Source organism: Mauremys reevesii, linkage group 1 (genome assembly GCF_016161935.1).
Source record: "Mauremys reevesii isolate NIE-2019 linkage group 1, ASM1616193v1, whole genome shotgun sequence".
In the NCBI taxonomy this organism is placed as follows: Eukaryota; Metazoa; Chordata; order Testudines; family Geoemydidae; genus Mauremys; species Mauremys reevesii.
The window spans coordinates 220891943-220916756 of record NC_052623.1 but is presented as its reverse complement, the minus strand read 5'-3'; the positions used below and the strand labels follow the sequence as shown (position 1 = coordinate 220916756).

General features: G+C 43.3%; 1 protein-coding gene across 1 annotated transcript; it reads right to left on the bottom strand.

The window, feature by feature from the left end:
- Positions 1-7307: 7307 nt before the first annotated feature.
- On the bottom strand, positions 7308-22830 carry LOC120370756 (natural killer cells antigen CD94-like). The gene is made up of 7 exons (XM_039485929.1): positions 22756-22830; positions 19197-19302; positions 14322-14420; positions 13299-13412; positions 8760-8908; positions 8046-8149; positions 7308-7449 (listed from the first exon to the last, which is right to left on the bottom strand). Exons 1-7 carry the CDS (start codon positions 22828-22830, stop codon positions 7308-7310), a joined length of 789 nt encoding a protein of 262 aa, XP_039341863.1.
- Positions 22831-24814: the final 1984 nt, after the last annotated feature.

Here is a 24814-nt window from a genome sequence, read left to right as displayed (position 1 = left end):
TTTCTAGCAGAGATAAGGAGGTGCTAGTCCCGTTATACAAGGCGTTGGTGAGACCTCATTTGGAGTACTGTGTGCAGTTTTGGTCTCCCATGTTTAAGAAGGATGAATTCAAACTGGAACGGGTACAAAGAAGGGCCACTAGAATAATCCGAGGAATGGAAAGCCTGTCGTATGAAAGGAGACTTGAGGAGCTCGGTTTGTTTTCCTTGACCAAAAGAAGGTTGAGAGGAGTTATGATTGCTCTCTTTAAATATATCAGAGGGATAAATACTAGGGAGGGAGAGGAATTATTTCAGCTCAGTACTAATGTGGACACGAGAACAAATGGATATAAATTGGCAGTCGGGAAGTTTAGGCTTGAAATTAGACGAAGGTTTCTAACCATCAGGGGAGTGAAATTCTGGAACAGCCTACCGAGGGAAACAGTGGGGGCGAAGGACCTCTCTGGCTTTAAGATTAAGCTTGATAAGTTTATGGAGGGAATGGTTTGATAGGAGAACGTGATTTAGTCAATAGGTCAATAACGTGCGACCACTGGTATTTAGTACCGAGGGTCAATGTTGGGATATTGAAAGTCTTTTTCCTGAGTGTCTTGCTGGAGAGTCTTGCCTGCATGCTCGGGGTTCAGCTGATCGCCATATTTGGGGTCGGGAAGGAATTTTCCTCCAGGGTAGATTGGCAGTGGCCCTGGAGGTTTTTCGCCTTCCTCCGCAGCATGGGGCAAGGGTCACTTGCTGGAGGATTATCTGCTACTTGAAGTCTTTAAATCAGGATTTGGGGACTTCAACAGCTGAGTCAAGGGAGAGAATTATTTCAGGAGTGGGTGGGTCAGCTTTTGTGGCCTGCATCTTGCGGGAGGTCAGACTAGATGATCATAATGGTCCCTTCTGATCTTAAGTTCTATGATTCTATAATTCTATGAATAAAAGTTGAAGGCAAATTGATACTCAGTCAAGTTGTTCTCATGAAGAGAAAGTTATATTAATACAAACTTTCCCACACATAATCATGGTGGGATCCTTCTCTCTCAGATTGAGGCACTGAGCACCTTTGTCAGAATTAGAACTGAAACCTACTACTAGCTTTCACTATCCAGGAGGGATGTAGATCCACACCACAGATAATGGGCCTCAGACCAGAACGCTTTTCATGAATCTTAAAAAAAGAAACAGACTGAAGTTATCAACAGAGCCTGGATGTTTGCCTCATCATATTGCAACACTGTTATATTTGAGCTAATGTTTGGTGAGAAGAAAGATGTCAGAGTGAACATACATTATCTCTCACTCTCAGGCTGCAAACAATTCTGGTTCTGTTCCACTAATCCTTTCTGGTATTTAAATATCAAGAGGAGAGAGACCATCTGACTGTCCTCTTTTTCTAATGCCATCACCAGCAAACAGGAGAAAGAAAAATGCTGTTCAAAGGCACTGGCTTATGCCACACAGGAAGTGTCCACCAGAAGCCCTGCACTCTGACTAGCACACTCAGAACAAGCTACAGATAAGAAGGTGAAGAAGAGTAAAATTCTAAAGTTTTGTTTCCACATTAACTCATATTTGTTTACAAAATCAGTTCAATGTTTTAATGTCTGTGTGTTTGTGTAAGTTCAACAGCAAACATTAGAAAGCAGCAGGTGCAAAAATATCAGTTTGGAGGGCCTTTCGGCAGTGTTTTCTCCATTCCTCGGAGTCTAACTCTTCTTATACAAGAAAAAAACCAAAACAAACAAACAAACAAAAAATGAACCCCAACCAACCAATGCTTCCAATATAGTCATTTATAGCTATTTCATAGAATCATAGAATCATAGAATCTCAGGGTTGGAAGGGACCTCAGGAGGTCATCTAGTCCAACCCCCTGCTCAAAGCAGGACCAAACCCAACTAAATCATCCCAGCCAGGGCTTTGTCAAACCTGACCTTAAAAACCTCTAAGGAAGGAGATTCCACCACCTCCCTAGGTAACCCATTCCAGTTCTTCACCGCCCTACTAGTGAAAAAGTTTTTCCTAATATCCAACCTAAACCTCCCGCTCTGCAACTTGAGACCATAACTCCTGGTTCTGTCATCTTCTACCACTGAGAACAGTCTAGATCCATCCTCTTTGGAACCCCCTTTCAGGTAGGTGAAAGCAGCTATCTAATCCTCCCTCATTCTTCTCTTCTGCAGACTAAACAATCCCAGTTCCCTCAGCCTCTCCTCATAAGTCATGTGCTCCAGCCCCGTAGCATTTTTGTTGCCCTCCGCTGGACTCTCTCCAATTTATCCACATCCTTCTTGTAGTGTGGGGCCCAAAACTGGACACAGTACTCCAAATGAGGCCTCACCAGTGCTGAGTAGAGGGGAATGATCACATCCCTCGATCTGCTGGAAATGCCCCTATTTATACAACCCAAAATGCCATTAGCCTTCTTGGCAACAAGGGCACACTGTTGACTCATATTCAGCTTTTCATCCACTGTAACCCCTAGATCCTTTTCTGCAGAACTGCTGCACAGCCATTCGGTCCCTAGTCTGTAGCAGTGCATGGGATTCTTCCATCTTAAGTGCAGGACTCTGCACTTGTCCTTGTTGAACCTCATCATATTTCTTTTGCCCCAATCCTCTAATTTGTCTAGGTCCCTTTGTATCCTATCCCTACCCTCCAGCGTATCAACCACTCCTCCCAGTTTAGTGTCATCTGCAAACTTGCTAAGGGTGCAGTCCACACCATCCTCCAGATCGTTAATGAAGATATTGAAGAAAACCGGCCCCAGCACCGACCCTTGGGACACCCCACTTGATACCGGCTGCCAACTAGACATGGAACCATTGATCACTACCCATTGAGCCCGACCATCTAGTCAGTTTTCTATCCACCTTACCGTCCATTCATCCAGCCCATACTTATTTAACTTGCTGGCAAGAATACTGTGGGAGACTGTATCAAAAGCTTTGCTAAAGTCCAGAAATAGCACATCCACCGCTTTCCCCTCAGCCACAGAGCCGGTTATCTCATCATAGAAGGCAATTAGATTAGTCAGGCATGACTTGCCCTTGGTGAATCCATGCTGACTGTTCCTGATCACTTTCCCCTCCTTTAAGTGGTTCAGAATTGATTCTTTGAGGACCTGTTCCATGATTCTTCCAGGGACTGAGGTGAGACTGACTGGCCTGTAGTTCCCTGGATCTTCCTTCTTTCCTTTTTTAAAGATGGGCACTACATTAGCCTTTTTCCAGTCATCCGGGACCTCACCCGATCGCCATGATTTTTCAAAGATAATGGCCATTGGCTCTGCAATCTCATCGGCCAACTCCTTTAGCACCCTCGGATGCAGTGCATCCGGCCCCATGGACTTGTGCTCGTCCAGCTTTTCTAAATAGTCCCGAACTACTTCTTTCCCCACAGAGAGCTGGTCACCTCCTCCCCATACCGTGCTGCAGAGTGCAGCTGTCTGGGAGCTGACCTTCTCTGTGAAGACAGAGGCAAAAAAAGCATTGAGTGGAAGGCATGAGATGCACCGTCCTAGGGATGCATCCTCTGTCACTAGGTTCCCTCCCTCATTCAGCAAGGGGCCCACACTTTCCTTGACTTTCTTCTTGTTGCTAACATACCTGAAGAAACCCATCTTGTTACTCCTAACATCTCCAGCTAGCTGCAACTCCAAGTGTGATTTGGCCTTCCTAATTTCACTCCTGCATGCCTGAGCAATACTTTTATACTCCTCCCTGGATATTTGTCCAATCTTCCACTTCTTATAAGCTGTTTTTTTTTTGTTTAAGACGAGCAAGGATTTCACTGTTGAGCCAAGCTGGTCGCCTGCCATATTTACTTTTCTTCCTACACATCGGGATGGTTTGTTCCTGCAGCATCAATAAGGTTTCTTTAAAATACAGCCAGCTTTCCTCGACTCCTTTCCCTGTCATGTTATTCTCCCAGGGGACCTTGCCCATCAGTTCCCTGAGGGAGTCGAAGTCTGCTTTTCTGAAGTCCAGGGTCTCTGTTCTACTGCTCTCCTTTCTTCCTTGTGTCAGGATCCTGAACTCGACCATCTCATGGTCACTGCCTCCCAGGTTCCCATCCACTATTGCTTCCTCTACTATTTCTTCCCTGTTTGTGAGCAGCAGGTCAAGAAGAGCTTTTCCCCTAGTTGGTTCCTCCAGCACTTGCACCAGGAAATTGTCCTCTACACTTTCCAGAAACTTCCTGGATTGCCTGTGCACTGCTGTATTGCTCTCCCAGCAGATATCAGGGTGATTAAAGTCACCCATGAGAACCAGGGCCTGTGATCTAGCAACTTCTGTTAGTTGCTGGAAGAAAGCCTCGTCCACCTCATCCCCCTGGTCCGGTGGTCTGTAGCAGACTTCCACCAGGACATTACCCTTGTTGTTCATACTTCTAAATTTAATCCAGAGACTCTCAGGTTTTTCTGCAGTTTCATACTGGAGCTCTGAGCAGTCATACTGCTCTCTTACATACAACGCAACTCCCCCACCTTTTCTGCCCTGCCTATCCTTCCTGAACAGTTTATATCCATCCATGACAGTACTCCAATCATGTGAGTTATCCCACCAAGTCTCTGTTATTCCAATTACATCATAATTCCTTGACTGTGCCAGGACTTCTAGTTCTCCCTGCTTGTTCCCCAGGCTTCTTGCATTTGTGTATAGGCACTTAAGATAACTCGCTGATTGTCCTGCTTTCTTGGTCTGAGACAGGAGTCCTCCCCTCTTGCACTCTACTGCTCATGCTTCCTCCTGGTATCCCATATCCCCATTTACCTCAGGGCTTTGGTCTCCTTCCCCCGGTGAACCTAGTTTAAAGCCCTCCTCACTAGGTTAGCCAGCCTGCTTGCAAAGATGCTCTTCCCTCTCTTCGTGAGGTGGAGCCCGTCTCTTCCTAACAAGCCTTCTTCTTGGAAGACCATCCCATGGTCAAAGAAACCAAACCCTTCTCTCCGACACCATCTGCATAGCCATTCATTGATTTCCACGATTCAACGGTCTCTACCCTGGCCTTTTCCTGGCACAGGGAGGATAGACGAGAACACCACTTGCACCTCAAACTCCTTTATCCTTCTTCCCAGAGCCATGTAGTCTGCAGTGATAAGCTCAAGGTCATTCTTGGCAATATCATTGGTGCCCACGTGGAGAAGCAGGAAGGGGTAGCGATCTGAGGGCTTGATGAGTCTCGGCAGTCTCTCCGTCACATCGTGAATCCTAGCCCCTGGCAAGCAGCACACCTCTCGGTTTTCCCGGTCAGGGCAGCAGATAGATGACTCAGTCCCCCTGAGGAGAGAGTCCCCGACCACCACCACCATCCTCCTCCTCTTGGGAGTGGTGGTCGTGGAACCCCCATCCCTAGGACGGTGCATCTCATGCCTTCCAGTCAGTGGAGTCTCCTTCTGCTCTGTTCCCTCAGGTGTATCATCCACTCCACTCTCTGCACTAGTACCTGCGGAGAGAATATGAAAACAGTTGCTCACCTGCATCTGTGTTTCTGGTACATGGATGTTTCTGGTACTCTTTCCCCTTCTGGAAGTCACATGCCGCCAATTATCCTCGCTTCACAGTGTAACTGATGCTTTTATCCTGGTCATCAGGGCCGGCTCCAGCATTTTTGCCGCCCCAAGTGGCAAAGAGGAAAAAAAAAAAAGATAAAGCTGCGATCAGCAGCACTTCAGCAGCTGCTCTGCCGTGCCACTTCATTCTTTGGCGGCAATTCAGTGGCCGGTCCTTCCCTCCAAGAGGGACTGAGGGTCCCACCACCGAATTCCCGCCGAAGACCCAGACATGCCACCCCTTTCCATTGGCTGCCCCAAGCACCTACTTCCTGTGCTGGTGCCTGGAGCCGGCCCTGCTAGTCACCCCACCTTACAGGAAACTGGAAACATCCCAACAGCAATAACTGAGAGGATCAGCTCCATTATACACAGACAATATTTCATAAAAACACAGCTGTGTTTGCACTTTGGAAATGAGCCATTAGTTATCAAATGGGTAGGGTAGAAATAGTTTAAAAACAAATGGTTCAACATCTCTACTACATCCATGCTGCTGCAATCTGTTTGCAAGTTTGTCCTTCATCTCCAGGACCACTGCTGTAAATTCTGTAAGTTGCAGTTCCCTGTGGGTACATATTCCATCTTTCCCAGTGCAAAACTGAGAAGCAGAGGATTCTGGGAGATTTTGAAGGGCCATTCTTGTGCAGTAGAAATTATTGGGAGGGCTCCTTGACCCTCAGATTGTCCACAGTGATTCTAAAATCATTCAAATTGGAATTGTTTGAGACCACATGGCATTCAGTGCTGTTGAAAGCAAGTCTATTCCCAACAGCATTAGGCATAAATGTAAACCATTGGCAGCACTTAGGTAAGCAGACATGAGGTTTGCAGCAAGTGGGCTAAGGAGACCATAATGTTCTTGGCATGGAACGTTTTCCCAATGGGGACAAAGGGGGACTGACTGGGTCATGAGGTGGTGAAGTTAAGGAACATCCCTTTTGACCATGCCGAGTCCATAGAATATGGTACAGTAGTGGGATCCTCTCCCTAATTGTGTACTTTGTGTAACAGCATCTTTAATTATCCAACAATGTCAATGAGAACCTCTTCCTTGGTAACTACTACAGTTCACTGCAGGGCTTCTCCATTGCTCTCATCCTGTTCGTGATGCACCTGTAACTTTCCTTAGTGATTTTAGAAGCTGGGATGGATTGGGGAGTGGCAGTACATGAATTTGCCTTTGCTGTGTTGGCCCCTGTGACATGGATATTGATTGCCCATGACGGCCAGCTCAGTCCACCCCACCACACTATTAAAGAAAACCTATAAACTATTTTTCCCCAAAGGTACTTTTAGTTTAATCAACATTATCTTTGTTTTTGTACTGCTTCATCATGGCAATTCTTCTGGGATTGAATGCAAAGCAATGAAGTAAAAGCAAAAAACAAAAGCTGACAATTAAATCAGATTTTTTTTTACCAATTTATTGAAAAAAAACTATTTGAACCAGATAGTGAACTAATTATTGTTTTAAAATAAACTATCAATGAACTGGAAAAGGAAAAAGAAACCAGGTTCGGCTGGTTGGAGGGCAAATTTGTGTGTTTTATCAGATTTAACCATGTGGTTTATACTCTGATTGGCCATTCCCAGCTCCTTTTGACACAGACTCATAAACAATATGTGGTCACAGCAAAGTGTGTTACAATTTTACAACATAAAGGCAGCCTCTGAAGAGGAAAAGATGAGAGCAATAGTATTTATTGGGGATATTTGTCACAGTGTTTGTGATGCCCCAGATTTTGTGGTTTCCATGATCCATCTCATGTTGATATGTCAGGCTTTGGCAAAAGAACCAGCTGCTCACAAATATAGCGCTTTGACTCTTTGCATGGACCAGAGTAGAGCTCTCCACCTGTGACAAGTGCACAGTTCCCATCAACGTATCCTTTCTTTACTACAAACCTATGATAGAATAAAATGTTACTTAAAGTCATTCTGGTTATATCTCTATTACTACCTTATTTTTTCAACGTAAACATGTCAGTAACTTAAACATATGGCAAAAACAAATAATTTTAATAATAACAAAACAATTGTGGAGAAGCACAGGGTCCATTATTGAAAAAATCATGAATAAATTTGGTATTTATGAATGTCAGGGAATAACTGCTTTGGCTACAATCAGGAGTAGAGTATCTCATGGTGTGCACACTTCTCACTTAACTGCCAGTGCACCTCAGCCATGACATATAACCTCCTCTCTAAATTACTTTTTTTGAGTCACTATTCCCCTCTGTTGTGCCAATGCACTTTATTCTTGACCTGCAGCACCCACTTCACTTCCACTTTTGGTGTTTCATCACCTATAGCTTTTGATCGATAGATCTTAACTTTAACTTACATCATCCTCTGCTGATTTGGGCCCCCATAGAATTTTAAAATACATTTCAGTGACTACATAATGCACTCCTTGTTACTGAAGCTTGGGTTTCTCCCCTCATTGCACTGTCAATGCACTTTATTGAAATGAGAAGTTTCTAGCTGTGGCTGGAACTCACTGGTCTGTGGAGAAAGCTGTGCCATTCACCCACATCCAGGGCCTGTCGGTCTTGTCACGTGATAATCCTATCCAGCGAAAAGTTGCGAGAGGGCTTATGAAATCCTGTACAAAGACAAAGACAGTTAATTCTTCACCCTGCTCATTTCATGGATGTATGTGCATCAGGTGTTTGTTGGTTTCACAAGTGTATGGATATTGGGTACAATGATGTGGCTAACAACGATGTGGTTAATATGCCGAGGCAGCCTCATGGGTGATCAACTCATTGGCCAGACTGATCACAGTCTTCATTTCCTCCAAGCATGTTTGCTGTAGAAATTGTGACAGCTTCCTCTGTTGGTTAATCTCTATTCACTCTCATATCTAGAGGACAATATCTCTCCTAGATCACTTCTGAGACAGAGAAAAATGCCTGGAGTGATGTACAGGTTTTTCTTATGCTATAGTAATAGATGTACCTTGAATATTAAAAGTACTGATGACACTGGGGTTTTGCCTTGCAATAGGTGCCTTTTAATTTAATTTAGGGTTCAGTTATGCCTCTAATGGTGGGGAGAGAAGAGGAGGTGTGAGGTAATTAGCCTTCAAGAAAAAAAAACATAAAGCAAGATACCAAATGAAGCCAAATCTCATTGTCCAATCCTCTTTTCACTGACAAATCTTCTGTTGGCTGTTTTGAATATACAGCTTTCCAAAGACAAAGATACTCTACCAGCTCTTCTTTGTTTTCTATCAGGAGGAGTCTGGAGTCATGAGAAGAGCAGGCCTTTTGACTCTCCAGCCAAGGTTTGGATTCAGTAGAAAATTGGTAACATTTCTCTCCATGGGGAAACCAATTTTCTGGACAAAGAAACTTCCACCCTTAAAAAGAAATACAGTTTACTTTTCTTCTGTTGCTGTTACCCTTGTCCTCCCTCCCTCGTTTCATTGTTTCATCCACTTATTGTGTCTTGTCTGTATTAAATTTGTCACTTCTCTCACATAGGGACTGTCTCTTATGGTGTGTTTGTACACCACCTAATATGAGTGAGGCCCATAACTGATTGGGACCTCTAGATGTTACTTTATTAGAAGTATTAAGGTCAAGTTGTGACAATCAATTTTCTGTTGTAATTTGATTTTGCATTAAGTGCATCACAAACCATCTTTAGAGTCACAAGCATTAACATGGTTGCTCATATTTTGATGCTGGCATGAGGACTCTTGTTCTATAGAAAATAAAGTAATTATTATTATGCCTACATCACTTTCCTTTTATACGCAATCACATTTGTTTGTTTTTCCCCAGGGGAATTTTGTATATTTTATGGATTCTGTACATCAAGTGTGAGTGCTATTGTAATTAATTGGCTGTTTCTTTGTTAGTAATTATTGAGCAGGATTCTTGCACAATGGGTAAAATTCAGTGATCTGTAAGTGAGGCTCCTTCACACAGAGTTAGTCTCCATTTATCACTCACTTACTGATGTGTAAGTGTCATGGAATCTAAGACTGTGAAAACTACATGCTGAGAATCACCAGAGATGAGATGGAAAACATTAAATTGGGAGGTTGACTAGTTTATCTTACAGCTTCTTAACAGAGAACTGGTAGGTAAGGATGAAAATCTAAGGGAATAAGAAGTTTAGGAAAGCTGTCAGTTTCTCAGAGAGACAATATTAAAGGCACAGCAGCAAATCATCACAATGTGAAGGTTCTTTCTGTGGTCTTTCAGGAGGTCTCTGTTGGGACTGGTTCTCTTTGTTTAGCCTATAGTAATGGCAGTTCTTGGCCCCTGGCTCTAGTTAGGCTCAGTGATCCGCTTCAGCCCCTTCGGGCTGTGTTTCTGGAGGCAGCCAGGTGCAGGAGTGTCACCCCTTTGCTTTCCCAGGCCTTTCTCCCTCCCTTCCTAATTTTAACTCTTTCTTTTTATAGCAGTCCCTGCATCCTCCATTGGCTGCAGCTGTGGCTCCCTGACTCGATGACGGGCAGTTGTGGTAGCTGCATGGGGGTGTGGTCAGGCTGATTGCCGCTTGGCAGGAGAGACTCCCCTCCCCCTTCTGCCTGCGCTCAATGTGGGCTTTGATAGGAAAGATAGGAAAAATAACAGGAGACCAGCATGGCCCCATCAAGAGCTCTTTAACAAACTGAATATCAAGAAGGAATCCAACAAAAAGTGGAACATGGACAAATTGTGCAGGTTAAGTACAAAATAATGGCAGAAGCATGTAGGAACAAAATCAGAAACGGCAAGGCACAACATGAATTACACCTAGCAAAGGACATAAAAGGTAATAAAAAGTGTTTCTGTAAATGCATTAGGTGCTAGAGAAAGGTGAAGGAAAATGCAGCTAATAATGAATTATAACAAGGGTGAGGTGTTTAATGCGTTCACTAAATAGGTAAATGTATCAAATATTTAAACACAATTAATACTAACAGCAAGGGAGAAGAAACACAAGCCAAAACAGGGAAAGAACAGGATAAAAAATAGTTAGATAAGTTACATGTGTTCAAGTGAGCAGGGCCTGAGGAAATTCACCCTAGAATACTTAAGGAACTAACTAAAGCAATCTTGGAACCATTAGGAAATATCTTTGAGAACTCCTGGGGAAGTCCAGAGGACTGGAGAAGGGCAAACATAGTACTGATCTTCAAAAAGGGAACAAAGAAGACCAATCAGCCTAACTTTGATACCTGGAAAGATACTGGAAAAATTATTAAACACTCAATTTGTAAGCACCTAGAGGATAATAGGGTGATACATAATAGACAACATAGATTGATCAAGAAAAAATCATGCCAAACCAACTTAATTTCTTCCTTTGACATGGCTATTGATCTAGTGGATAGAAGGGAAGCTGTAGACATTATATATCTTGATTTTAGTAAGTCTCTTGACAGAGTCCCACATGACATTATCATAAACAAGCTAAGGTAATATGGTGTAAATGAAATTAATATAAGGTGGGTACAAAACTGGTTGAAAGACCTTACTTAAAGATTAGTTATCAGGGTCCTGGGTCCAGTATATTAATATTTTCACTGGTGATGTAGATAATGGAGTAAAAAGTATGCTTATAAAAGTTGTAGATAACACCAAACTCAGGGGGGGGGGGTGCTAGCATTTTGGAGGACAGGTTTAGTATTCAAATTAGAGAATTGGTTTTAAATCAACAAGATGAAAATCACTAAAGAAAAGTTCAAAGTACTACACTTAGGGTACATCTACACTACCCGCTGGATTGTCGGGTAGCAATTGATCTACGAGGGAACAATTTATCGTGTATAGTGTAGACACGATAAATTAATCCCCAATCCCTCTCCCGTTGACTGCTGAACTCCAGCTCGGCGAGAGGCGGAAGCAAAGTCGACGGGGGAGCGGTGGCCTGAGGATGCGAAGTGATTCTAAGTTGATCTAAGCTACATCAACTTCATCTATTCTATTCTCATACCTAAGTTGTGTATCTTAGATCAATCCCCCCCACACACCCCCGGTGTATAGCAGGCCTTAGGAAAGAAAAATTAAACGCACAACTACAGAATGGAGAATAGCTGGCTAGGCAGTGATACTGCTGAAAAGGATTTGGAGTTTATAGTGGATCACAAATTGAATATGAGCCCCCAGTGTGATGGAGTTACAAAAAAGTCTAATATCATTTTTGGGTGTATTAACAGGAGTGTCATATGTAATACATCAGAGATAACTATCCCTCTATTCAGCACTGGTGAGGCCTCAGCTTGAGTTCTGTGTCCATTTCTAGGTGCTACATTTAGGAAAGATATGGACATATTGGAGGGAGTCCAGAGGAGAGCATAAAAAATGATAACCTGACATATGAGGAAAGTTGAAAAGACTATGCCTGATGAGCGTAGAGAAGAGAAGACTGAGAGACGACAGAAGTAATCAAATTAATGTACAACAAGGGAGAATTGGGTTAGATATTAGAAAAAATAACTTTCCAAGTATAAGGATTTTTAAGCACTACAATAGTCTTCCAGGAGAGGTTGTGGAATCCTCATCTTTAGAGGTTTTTAAGAACAGTTTAGACCAGTGGTCCCCAACGTGCTGCCCGTGGGTGCCATGGCGCCCGCCAGGGCATTTATGTGTGCCCGCCTAGCACCCAGCAGGGGAGAGAAGCCGCGACCCCGAGCCTGTTGGGGACAGAGAACTCCGGGGCTGCAGGCTGCGGGCACCAGTGTTCTCAGTCCCTGGCAGGCGCGGGGCCATGGCTTAAACTAGAGAGAAGCCGCGGCCCCACACCTGCTGGGGACAGAGAACTCCGGAGCTGCAGGCTGCAGGCGCTGGTGTTCTCTGTCCCCGGCAGGCGCCAGGCCGCAGACCTGCCCCTGCCAGGGACAGAGAACTCCAGGGCTGCGGGTGCCGGTCCTTGGCAGGCACAGGGCCGTGGCTTAAGCCGGAGAGAAGTTGCGGCCCTGAGCCTGCCGGGGACAGAGAACTCTGGGGCTGCAGGCTTCATTCTATGTTAAAGTAAGAATAATAAATATATTTGGACCAGCAGTTCAACAATGTTTTACTTTTTAAAAATAAATATGATGAAAACTGCTTATGATATTTATTTTGTAAAAACTCCTTAATTTTTCTTACAGGTAGATAAAAAAGAGCAAATTCACATGGTAAGGTGAAAGAGTAATTGCCGAATAATTTAATTAATACCTTTTACATGTAAAATTACCCTTTTTAGCTTATGGATTCATATATTATGTAATATTAAATATGATGTTTTTCATATTATTTAATGTACAAATACAAAATAAACCTTGAAAAATTGTTGGTGCCCGCCACACTCTTCTGAAAACATGAATGTGCTACTGGCCACGAAAAGGTTGGGGACCACTGGTTTAGACAAACACCAGTCAGGGATGATCTAGGTATGTTTGGACCTGCCTCAGTGCAGGTGACTGGACTAAATGGCCTTTTGAGGTCCTTCCGCGATCTACATTTCTGTGATTGTATTATTCCCTCCTGTTAACTGTTTTTTCTTCCTACCGTCCTCTCTGATGGTCTTTCAACATGTGACTTAAACCAGCTTAGCCTCCCTTATGTTCTCTTAAGACTCACTTCTGAGTTTCTCAGTTAATGTAAAATTTTGGTAAATAAGGATAAAAAGAACTGGAATCTAATTAACCAAAATGTCATACTCTGATATCCATCACTGTAGCAACAGTGTTGGGAATTCAATATAAAATTATTTCAGTCTAAAGTCACAACACATAGAAGAAAAAAATTGCCCTCCTGAAGCCAATTGACCTGTATCTTTCCTGTTTAAAGCCATTGGCTGGTTTCCGTTCTTATCTTGGGTAATTTCCCAGTGCTGGGTGAGGTTATCTTGCTGTCTACACGGTACAAGGGAAATCTGAAAAACTTAAAACCAAAGTAATATAACAATATAATGTACCACTTAAAAATAAATTGCAGCACAGTTTTAGAGATCAATGCCTTATAGGGAAACAAAGGGCCAAGTTCTACCCATGGTTATACCATTGGGAAGAGTGTCTATTATATTGTTAGAACACCATGATATGTTATATGTACTTTTTCTTGTTAAAAGTCATCTTTAAAATAACATTTTGTACATAAAACCCCTGAGAAAAAACTGTGTGGCTGAAAATCTTGACTGTCTAAAAATTCACCTAAAATAGCAATGGAAAACCTCCATTATCTGGGTTGAACACAAGTGATGTTTGCAGTGACCACAAAGCAGAAAAATCCCATTTTCCAAGTTAGACTCCAAAACAGAAAAATCAGATACTCAGGAAGAAAGTGGTAAGTGGAAAGCCCTGGAATTTTTGCAAGGAAGACAAGGACAAGAAATTCAATGAGCGTATCAGCCCAGAGGAATGCTCACATAAGGGGATGTGTATTGTTCCTTGAGGCTGAAGCCAGTGATTTAGACACCAACTTCATGATTCTGCAGGGGTCCACAGAAAGTCTGTGCTTCATATTTGTTCTGGAGGACCCTACACCCCTTCTGGCTCTTGGGTGAGGTGGACAGTTGGAGTTGTTATGCCAGAGGCTTGTCAGCTGCAGTTGTCCCGGGAAACTCTGCAAAGGGGGGCGGCGGGGAGAGAATCTGACAGAATCCAGCTGCTCTCCATTCCAAGCCCCCTAAAGCCATAATTAGGCATCTAAATAATTGGCCTGATTTTCAGAGGAGCTAAGGATTACAGCTCTTCACTGGCTTACACCTTGTGAGATTTACCCTCCAGCAATAACACAAGGAGTACGCCAGCACAGAGCTTGTCTCTCAGTATCTACTTTGCTCATGCTTACCATTTGCAGCCAAGACCCCCACTGCTATGAGCAAAGCCAAACAGAAGATCCCCCAAAACCCTACTATGAGCCTCCATGCAGGAGCCGGAGCAGAAGAATCTGAGAGAGAGAAAAAGGAGAAGTACAGAATTATGGGGGGGAAAGCTTTTAAACCCTAAATGAGCCATAGGCCATTCATATTCTCTGTATTAGTGAAATGCAGCTCAACCGCACACAAGTATTCATTCTCCTTCCCCTACCCTCACACATATTCAGCCGTGTCAGAACATGTTGTCAGGGCTCTTGAACTATGGTATGAAAACTCTCGCCCTGTTCAAAGTTATACAGGTCAAGATACCCGGAGAGCAGGATCTAGTCTTAACAAAGCCTTAGTAAGGAGGCAGACTGTTCTATGTGGGACTTGATAGCAACAGAACTGTGCTCTGGGGTCCTAGCAGAACACCATTAAGGGATATTCCTTCCACCTAAGCACTTATATGGAGCTTTTCAACTGTAGCACTTAAAAAGGTTGGAAACTATTATCCCCATTTTACAGATGGGAAAAATTGAAACAGAGAGAGGTGAAATGCTTTGTTCAGGCTAACCATGGGATTGAATTAAACCAACTCTACTGGCTGCTATTTAGAAGCCCTGTACAGTGGGCCAAATTGCTTCTGTGTAGCAATTTGTGAAAGAGGGGAAGCATTATATTAATTCACTGCTAGTATTGTGTGCACTTATAAAGGTGGGGTAAAGATAAGGAGGCTCAAGAATTACAGAGTATCATCTAGTCTATGCTCCTGCTCAAAGCAGGACTAATCCCCAGATAGATTTTTACCCCAGTTCCCTAAATGGCCTCCTCAAGGATTGAATTTATAACCTGGAGTTTAGTAGGCCAATGCTCATATCGCTGAGTTATTCCTCCCTCCACCATTAAGGCCTCAGCTGTGCCTTTTAGCAATTGCCTTGTGTTGGGCCAGTGTGGAGCCTCCCCAACAGGAGATCTGGGTGGGGATTGTGTCTCCTGAGGCACAGTCCCTCCCTAAGCTCTCAAGTGTGCAAGGGGAGAGCACTTACTGTGCCATCTTATAGGATGATGTAGCTGCTCCCCTGTGTTACCTAATGGGGGAGGCAGTGATGTTGCTAGTGTATTGTGGGCCCTAAGCAGAAATATTTTGTGCCCCTTAATTCTAGAACAGGAAAGTTTTTATATTAAAAAGCGAATGGGGGGGCCCATGGAGCTGGTCGGGGACCTAAGCAATGTCCTAGTCTGCTTATGTCTAGTGTTGGCTCTGGAGGCAGGGGGCCAGATAAGGCCATAGATGTATTTTCCCCTCCATCCACTTTGGGGTGGCCAATGTATGTTCTAGGAGGGAACAATCCCTGCAGCTAGGAAGAGAATATCTGGCCACTGCATTTGGGGGTAGAAGGCAGGGCACTCCTAGTACCCTCTGCTCCTCTCCCTGCAAACATTCATACAGCAGCTGAGAACAATCTGGCGCAGTTCCCTTTATTACATGGATACATAGCACTGCTCTGAATTTATTTTTAAGGATTAATTTTATATCTTAATAGAAAGAATGTGCAAGGAGGCTAGGTGGATAATGCTTGTGGCATCTTAGCCATCGAATGTCTTGATTTGGGGTATTTAAATCCTGATTCTTTATATGGAGTTTTGCTTTTAATGTTCTCATACAATTCAAGGAGGTGTTAGACTATGAACAGTTAAATAGTACAATGAGAGGAGTCAGAAGCATGTAGCACACAGTACCTTTGCCCTGGGGGTTTGTAGTCCTTCGCCTCTTCTGTTGCTCAGAAGCATTATGGCATTTCAGTTCTGTGTAGGTCACCACCTCCTCGTTTATTGCTAGTGGATTATAGCATAGAAACAGTGAATTTTATTCGTTGCACTGACAAGTTCGTGTGGCAAGGCACCTCTTTTCTCTTGCCAGGCTTAGCGTTTCTCCCCTCTGGCGATGGTGGGCCTGGTGTAATCAGTCCCACTCAGGCCTTCACCCTTCAGTGCTCACTTGCTTGAGTATCCAGGGTAGGCCTGAAGATAAGCTTAAGGGTTGCTCCTTCCTCAGTCAAAAAGGGGAAATATTCCCATAGACCTAAACAAAGTGTGATACCTTTCCCTGCCTCCTCGCTGGAATGGGGTGTTGTTTTGTTGTTTGTCCTGGGATGTCAGTCCTTCCTCTGGCCAGCAGTCGTGCTTGTCTGTTTCCCCTATGGGGAGGAACAGAGCCTTTCCTCCTGGAGAAGCTACTTCCCTGCTGCTACTAGCCTGGTAACAGCTAGTGTCTATCTCTCTTCCCGTTCTCTCACTGGAGGAGGGGTTTTAAAAGGTCTCAGGCAGCCCGTAATTGGATTCAGGTATCTCTAATTAACCACAGGTAACCCATTCTCAGTTTATAGGGAAAAGGGCCTTTAACATTCTAGGGCTAACATATCTGCCTTCCACTACCCTCTTGCACTGAGGAGCAGTGGGCACTGTCCGGGGTTCTCTGCTCAGTGTCCCCTTCTGGTTCTCTAGTTATGATCCTTTGACCCCCACACCTGTCCCGTTTTTTTCCCTTCATTGACCCACAACTTTAGTTGAGGTCTGGGCTCAGTAGCTCCTCCCCAGGCTGGGGGAGGGGCTTTTAGCTGTGGGCAGGCTTCCACCCATCCACTTCCCAGTACCCAATAGGACTACCCTCTTGCACTGAGGAGCAGTGGGCACTGTCCAGGGTTCTCTGCTCGGTGTCCCCTTCCGGTTTGCTAGTTTTGGACCTTTGACCTCCACACCTGTTACTGTTTTGTTTTCCTTCGTTGTCCCCCAACTTTAGTTGAGTTCTGGGCTCAGTAGCTCCTCCCCAGGCTGGGGAGGGGCTTTTAGCTGTGCTTCCCAGCACTTCCCAACACCCAATAGGACTACCCTCTTGCAGCCATCCAGCCTGACTTTATCACAGTGGACAGCTCTAATTACAGTCTATAGCCACATAAAACAGTCATTGTGGTACACAAGGCATGGCAGAACTTTGGTATTAAAAGGTTTTGTCCCACAAACACAATGGTCTGCAGTAGCCTGTCAGTGTACTGGGGTCAACGAACTAACATCTGTGAATTCAGCATATGCATCTTATCACCTTGTTTCCAATATCTGACTCCTATTTAGAGTCTTACCCAAAAGAGTTGTTACATTTAAAGTTATTCATGTGACTTATATAACCCTTTGCACATACACTATAATCAGAAAATTACAGTTTCAAAGCTAAGCATTAAAAGTTATGGAAATATCCAGTTAAGATAATGACAATCTTGCATTCTGCTAATGACAATCTTGAAATGTAAAATTTCACTTTACCTACTTCAAAACAAATTGAACTGTGATCTACTAAGAGTATTTATAAAGTCATTAAATATTTCCGGTGCTATTTCCTTGATTTAAAGCTTGCTTCTGCTCCCATTGAAGTCAAAGGCTGTTTTACTATTGATTTCAGAGGAAACATGGCACTTGGCATTATGCTCTTCTAGATGGAGCCCATTTTTTTTATTTTTTTAAAGAGCACTTTTAAATGTCATCTTCTCAAAAACTAACTGCTCAACTTCCGGGATGCTCAGTGGAAATCCTCTGTAGCTCAGGAAATTCTCTGCTGAACAGGAATGATCTTAAGGCTCTGGGATGGTAAATAAATATGGACAATTAAGGATCAGTCATGACTTCTTGATGTTGACTATCTCAATCAGGCAAAGCATAGAGAAAATGGTACTTTATTCACATATGAATAGGTTTCATAGAATCATAGATTTTAAGGTCAGAAGGGACCATTATGATCATCTAGTCTGACCTCCTGCACAACGCAGGCCACAGAATCTCACCCACCCACTCCTGTATCAAACCTGTGTCTGAGCCACTGGAGCCTTCAAATCAAGGTTTAAAGCCTTCAATGTGCAGAGAATCTTCCAGCAAGTGACCAGCGCCCCACACTGCAGAGGAAGGCGAAAAAACCCCAGGGTCTCTGCCAATCTACCGTGGAGGAAAATTCCTTCCCACCCCCAAGTATGGTGATCAGCTAAACCCCTGAGCATGTGGGCAAGACTCACCAGCTAGACACCAAGGAAAGAATTCTCTGTAGTAACCCACATCATCTAACATCCCATCACAGGCCATTGGGCATATTTACCACTAATAGTCAAAGACCAATTAATTGCCAAAATTAGGCTATCCCATTATACCATCCCCATCAGAAAGGAGAGAAGAATTCACAGGTCACCTCCTTTAATCTTCCAACCACAAGGCATGACTTAAAGAGACTGTGTCTCCTTGAACACAGGGCAAATCAACAACATCCATTGACATGGAATGGTTTGCGATAACACAATCACAGAACTGTGTTCCAGGACTCTGAAGGTATGATAACTTTTGATCCCCTTGCCCAGAATACAGTGTACCATTCCAGGAGCATTTCAGTGCCTGACAGATGTTAATAAGTTACTAAAATAACTGTGCCTGACACTGAAGAGAAATCTAATCATATAAACAACCAGGAGTCCAGTGGTGCCTTAAAGACTAACAGATTTATTTGGGCATAAGCTTTCATGGGTAAAAATCCTCACTTCTTCAGATGCATGGACATGCATGGACATGCATCTGAAGAAGTGAGGGTTTTTACCCACGAAAGCTTATGCCCAAATAAATCTGTTAGTCTTTCAGGTGCCACCGGATTCCTTGTTGTTTTTGTGGATACAGACTAACATGGCTACCCCCTGATACTTGACACTGATGATATAAGTAGATAAATGCATACAGGTACAGGTACAATGCATACAGCTTAAGAAAGAGATTTAACATGGACAATAAAATATCAGTAATAGCAGATATGTTCTCAGATGCTTACAAACATACCGCACCTTTGTCCCTGGTGTTCTTAGGTGTCTTTTTCTTCTGGTGCTTGGAAGGAGTTTGAAATTTCAGGTCTACATAGGTCACTGCCTGCTCACTCATTTCTGTTGCATTCTGGGATAGAAAGGTTGGGTACAGTAGACTGAGATGAAAAATGGGATCTGATGTAAACTGATACATGTACTAAGGAAGGAAAAACAGCAATTGTCAGGATCTAATAGCAGAATAACTGAGGGTTTGGAAGAATCACACCTCCTTCTCACCGCACCTGGAATGTGGCACCTAGTTCTGAATGTGGGACACATTAATAACACACTGACAAACTAGAGGGATTCAGAAAAGAAAAACAAACAAATAAATAATCCCCCCGGGGACAGATTTAGGAGTCTAAAAGATAGAGTTATGATTTCATTTGCTATGGCAGTGGAGAGAGGCTGGACACAATCTGGCTCCTAATACTGGAGAACTCAATAGTTAGTGGCAGCACCAGTAGCAAAAGAGCCCCCAGTCAGACAATTTCTGGGTAATGCGGGAACTGGACTGTGGCTCCCTCCTCTTGTTGACAGGGATGGCTGTCCTGGGGGAAATGCTTACAACATATGTCATACGTGCACAATATAACAAGGAATGCCCCTCTCTGCTCTCCCCTTAGGTTTCTAGAGGCTCTGGTTCTGATTCTTCACCTGTTTTATATTACTGACTTCAATAAGGATTATGTGCCTTAGGCACTTTTGTTAAAAATCCCACCTTAGGTACCTAAATATGAATTTAGGAACAGAAATTTAGACCCCAGTGCCTCCAAGAACTGACACTTGATTGATGCACCTCCTCCATCTGCTCCTCCCCTGAGTGATATCCTTTAGTACTATGCACATTGAGTTCCAGTACAGCGTCACGGGACCAAGTTATGCTCTGAGACACCCCTGTGTACATCTGGCACAATTCGACGGAAATCACTGGAGTTACTCCAGATTTACACAGTCCGAAAGAGGTCAGAAGGTGGTCTCATGCTGCAGAGATAGAAGTAAAAGTGTCAATCCCATATTAAGTATCAGAGGGGTAGCCGTGTTAGTCTGGTTCTGTAGAAGCAGCAAAGAATCCTGTGGCACCTTATAGACTAACAGACGTTTTGCAGCATGAGCTTTCGTGGGTGAATACATGCATCCGAAGAAGTGGGTATTCACCCACGAAAGCTCATGCTGCAAAACGTCTGTTAGTCTATAAGGTGCCACAGGATTCTTTGCTGCTTCTACAATCCCATATTAATGTCATCTATTTCATCCTTTGGGAGTCTGTAACAAGGATAATGCAGCAGACTGGAAGGGTTAAGGCATCCCTGACTCTCACAGGCCAGGGAAGAACAGGAATCAGGGTTCAGAAGGGTCACAGGGGAAAGGAGTCCTCTTTCCCATTGGCTGGTTGAAGCAGGGAAGCCTCTGGGGATTATGAGCAGTGTTTTCAGTTGTTATTTTTCTCATTTTTGTTTGTTCTCGTTGTTGTAAACAATAAAAGAAGGGGATGAAAAGGGACTTGGGCCTGGAGATTGCCTCCCTCCCCTAGCTGGTGAAACAGAGACCCTCTTCCCATCCCCACACGTGGCCTATACAACAATCCTGCACTGAACACAGACTGGGGCTTATACCTTCATATGTTTATTGTAGGATTCTGTCTAGAGCTTTATCCAGTCTAAGGTTAAATGTTTCCTGCAGAGGGATTTCCACCCCTCACCTTGGGAAACGTTTTTGTCTTACCTCCCTCCCTTCACCTCTAGCTCTACAGCCTCACACCACCCCAAACAGCCTGTTTCCCTCTTCGATGCTGATACACTTTCAATATTTCTAAACAGTTACTGTGCATCCCCTTATAGTCAGGGTTTGCACCAAGGTCATTATACACACGTCGTTCTTCCATTTCTTGTTTGTAACTCAATTCCTCCAGCCCCTTTAATAAAGTGCATGTCTTTTCTCTGAATTCCTCCAAAACTTCCAACCACTTTCTGCCTTTTAAAAAAAATTAAAACAAACAAAAAAACGCACATATATCTAAATCTTTGGATTAGGGTCCATGGCCAAAATGTTCAAAAATGGGCGCTAAACATTAGGCTTCCAAGTCTATGTGTTGGTGCCTATTTAAGCAGCCAGATTTTCAAAAGTGCTGAGCCCTCATTAGTAACCATAGAAAGGCTGATGAGTGCTCAATATTTTTTAACATTAATCTACTTTCAGATGCCTAGATATTAATTTAGGAACCTAACTTTAGGTCCATTTTTAAGAACATACCATAAGAACGGCCACACTGGGTCAGATCAAAGATCCATCTAACCCGGTATCCTATCTTCCAACAGTGGCCAATGCCAGGTGCTTCAGAGGGAAAGAAGAGAACAGCTAATCATCAAGTGATCCATCCCCTGTCACCCATTCCCAGTTTCTGGCAAACAGAGGCAAGGCACACCATTCCTGCCCATCCTACTTAATAGCCACTGATGGACCTATACTCCATGAATTTTTTGAAAATCTTGGGCCATCTCCTTTATATTCTGTACAGACAGCTACACACTAGGCATTCAACAAATAAATAATAAAATACTAATAATAATGACTCAAAATGGAAGTGCACAGAATTGAGTGTGGTATTCTAGGTATACTGTCATCAGAGCCATAGAGAGACACTCCTGTAATACAGCGCTTCTACCTCTGCAAAAATGTTATTTACCTTTTTGGAAACAACACATTGCAAGCACATGTTTAATCTGTTCTCTATTCTCAGTCCTGGGTTTCTTTCATCAGGACTGGCTTCCATTTCTCCCTACCACTGAATAGCCATGTGTTGGATTATTACATCAGATGTTATAGTTTTAATATCATTTTCTGCTTAATTTGCTAAACTTTCCAGATGTGTTTGGGTTATCTGTCTGATCTTGTTTGTGTTTGCAACAACCCTCCATTTAGCATCATCTGAGAATTACATCACATTAGTTTACATTACATTAACAGGCTATGTACTCCAGTTTCCAGACTATTTATGAAGCTGAAGATGATAAATTACAAAGACCATGACACTAAACTCAGTCTATTTCCATTTATCATAACATTTTTTTCACAGTACTTCAACCAGTTTTTAATTCAGTGATAATGTTCTTATCCAAGACTATTTGCTAAGTAAGATTTCTTGAGAAACACTGTCAAATTCCTTTCTAAAAATTAAGATATTAGGTCTCTGGTCTTCCCCAATTTATGCTGATCTGCTAGATTTGCCATATACATTTAGATAGTCTACATACTGCACCAGAGATGCATAAAGTACAGAAATGTAGAATTCTAATGCCTGTGATAATAAATTCTTTCACAGTCATTTAATACAAATAATAATAATGAAATTGTACTATATTTCATACTGTCTCTCTTAAAATGTAATCAGAAGAAAAATATTGTACAGGAGGCAGACATATGTCTATCCAACAATAACTAATTCCACTCATTTCTTGAAGTATATCAAAGTAATAACTATGCCTCTTACAACAACTACATGCTCTAACAATGAAGGTCCCTGAAGAATGTGGACTCATACCTTTGAAGCTCTTTGATAGGAGGCCGGCGTGCGGAAACTAGACCTTGAAGTGCCACAAATGATTTTGTCCTTCATGAAAATCCCTTGGGGATGGAGAAAAAGACAGTTTGGTATCACCCTGTCACTACCTTGTAAGGAGATGGACAACAGGAGCTGAGAGGGGAAGAATTATTCACTCTGTAATGCTCCATCTGAAACCGCACAGGAAATTCTCATTCTGCTAGCTTGAAGTGCGCTGCACCCGCACAAAGCGCTCACAGGATCTTCTCTCTTTGTAGGTTTATGCAAGGCCTAAGGTGTTAAATTTAACTTGCTTGAGCTCAGTTAAATATTGAATTTATTAAACGAGGTTGCTTAAGAAACTATTGATCAGCTAGTGTCTCTGCACTTCATTTCAATTCCATCCTGTCATTTCCTGTGTTAAAATGTCTAACTGACCAAACACTCATTTTTTTCCTCAAGAAATTTTCCAATAGATTTATTAAAAAACATGTTTCTTCCCCTTATTTTAAGATACACCTATTTCCTGAAGAGCTCTGTAATGATGCTGCCCTTTAGTAGGACACTTCTGAGAGTATCAGTTCAGGACAAATTGTTTAGAGCAGGGCAGTTACAGCCCAATGCTGGGTTTCCTTTACTAGTAAGGCAAACCAAACCAACCAGACAGAGAGGATTTTGGTTTTACTCCACTGGCTAACCACAAGCCACACAAGCAATTCCCTTAGACACTCCAGTTTCCCAGTATCACCACCAGTGCCACTGGTCATAGGCACTGACTTCTACTGGTGCCAGTGGGTGCTTGACCCCACTCTGGCCCCATCCCCGCCCTGACTCCACCCCTGCCCTGCCCCCTCTAACCTCCATTCCAACCCCTTTCCCAAAGTCCCCGCCCCAACTCTGCCTCCTCCCTGCCTCTATTCCAACTCCTTTCCCAAAGCCCTGCCTCCTCCCTTGAGTGTGCCATGTTCCCGTTCCTCCCCACTCCCTGCCGGAGCTTGCTACAGCTGTTTGGTGGCGGCAAGCACTGGGAGGTAGGCAGAGGAGTGGGGACGTGGCGCGCTAATGGGAGGAGGTGGAGGCCGAGGAGGAGGTGAGGTGGGGCGGGGCAGAGTGGGGAGCTTGGCTGTCAGTGGGCGCAGAGCACCCACTAATTTTTCCCCGTGGGTGCTCCAGCCTTGGAGCACCCCTGGAGTCGGTGCCTATGCCACTCGTTATAGGGACAAATGGTTATGAAAACCAGTGCCCTAGTAAAAGAAAAAAGGGTTCTCTCGATCCCAAAGGACAAAGCCCCAGACCCAGGTCAATATACAAATCAGATCTTACCCACAAATCACGCTGTTGCCAATCCTTTAGAATCTAAAATCTAGAGGTTTATTCATAAAAGGAAGAAGATATAGACGAGAGATAGAATTGGTTAAATGGAACAATTACATACAGTAATGGCAAAGTTCTTGGTTCAGGCTTGTAGCAGTGATGGAATAAATTGCAAGTTTAAATCAGGTCTCTGGAGTACATACACAGCTAGGATGGGTCATTCAGTCCTTTGTTCAGAGTTTTAGTTTGCCTCAAAGTTCCTCCAGAGGCAAGAAGCAGGGTTGAAGACAAAATGGAGGGGTTTCCAGGGCCTTTTATAGTCTCAGACTTGTGGAAGATCACAGCTGCAAGATGGAGTTTGGAGTCACATGGGCAAGTCACATGTCCATGCATGACTCAGTTCTTTACAGGCCGACGCCGTAGTTTACATGTTAGTTTGAACATTCCCGGGAAAGCTCATATGTGGATTGGAGTCTCCCAAAGTCCATTGCCAGTTAAGTGTTTCTTGACTGGGCACTTACTGAGTTCTCAAGAAGCTGACCAAATGCTTCACTGAGGCTACTTAGAAACAAAACACATTGAGATACAAGTACATAGCCAATATTCATAACTTCAACTACACAAATGATACACACATACAGATAGCATAATCATAACCAGCAAAGCATAACCTTTTTATAGACACCTCACACGACAAATTTGTACAATATTTGCTGCAAATATATAACAGTGGTTGCAACAATGA

Coding starts and splice junctions, on each gene's coding strand:
- LOC120370756 (XM_039485929.1), bottom strand. CDS start 22,830: ATGAAGGACAAAATCATTTGTGGCACTTCAAGGTCTAGTTTCCGCACG. Junction 8,909..13,298: donor TTTAAACAGGAAAGATACAG/GTCAATTGGCTT, acceptor TTTCTTTTTAAG/GGTGGAAGTTTCTTTGTCCA. Junction 8,150..8,759: donor TAGAAAACAAAGAAGAGCTG/GTAGAGTATCTT, acceptor GTCTTTGTACAG/GATTTCATAAGCCCTCTCGC.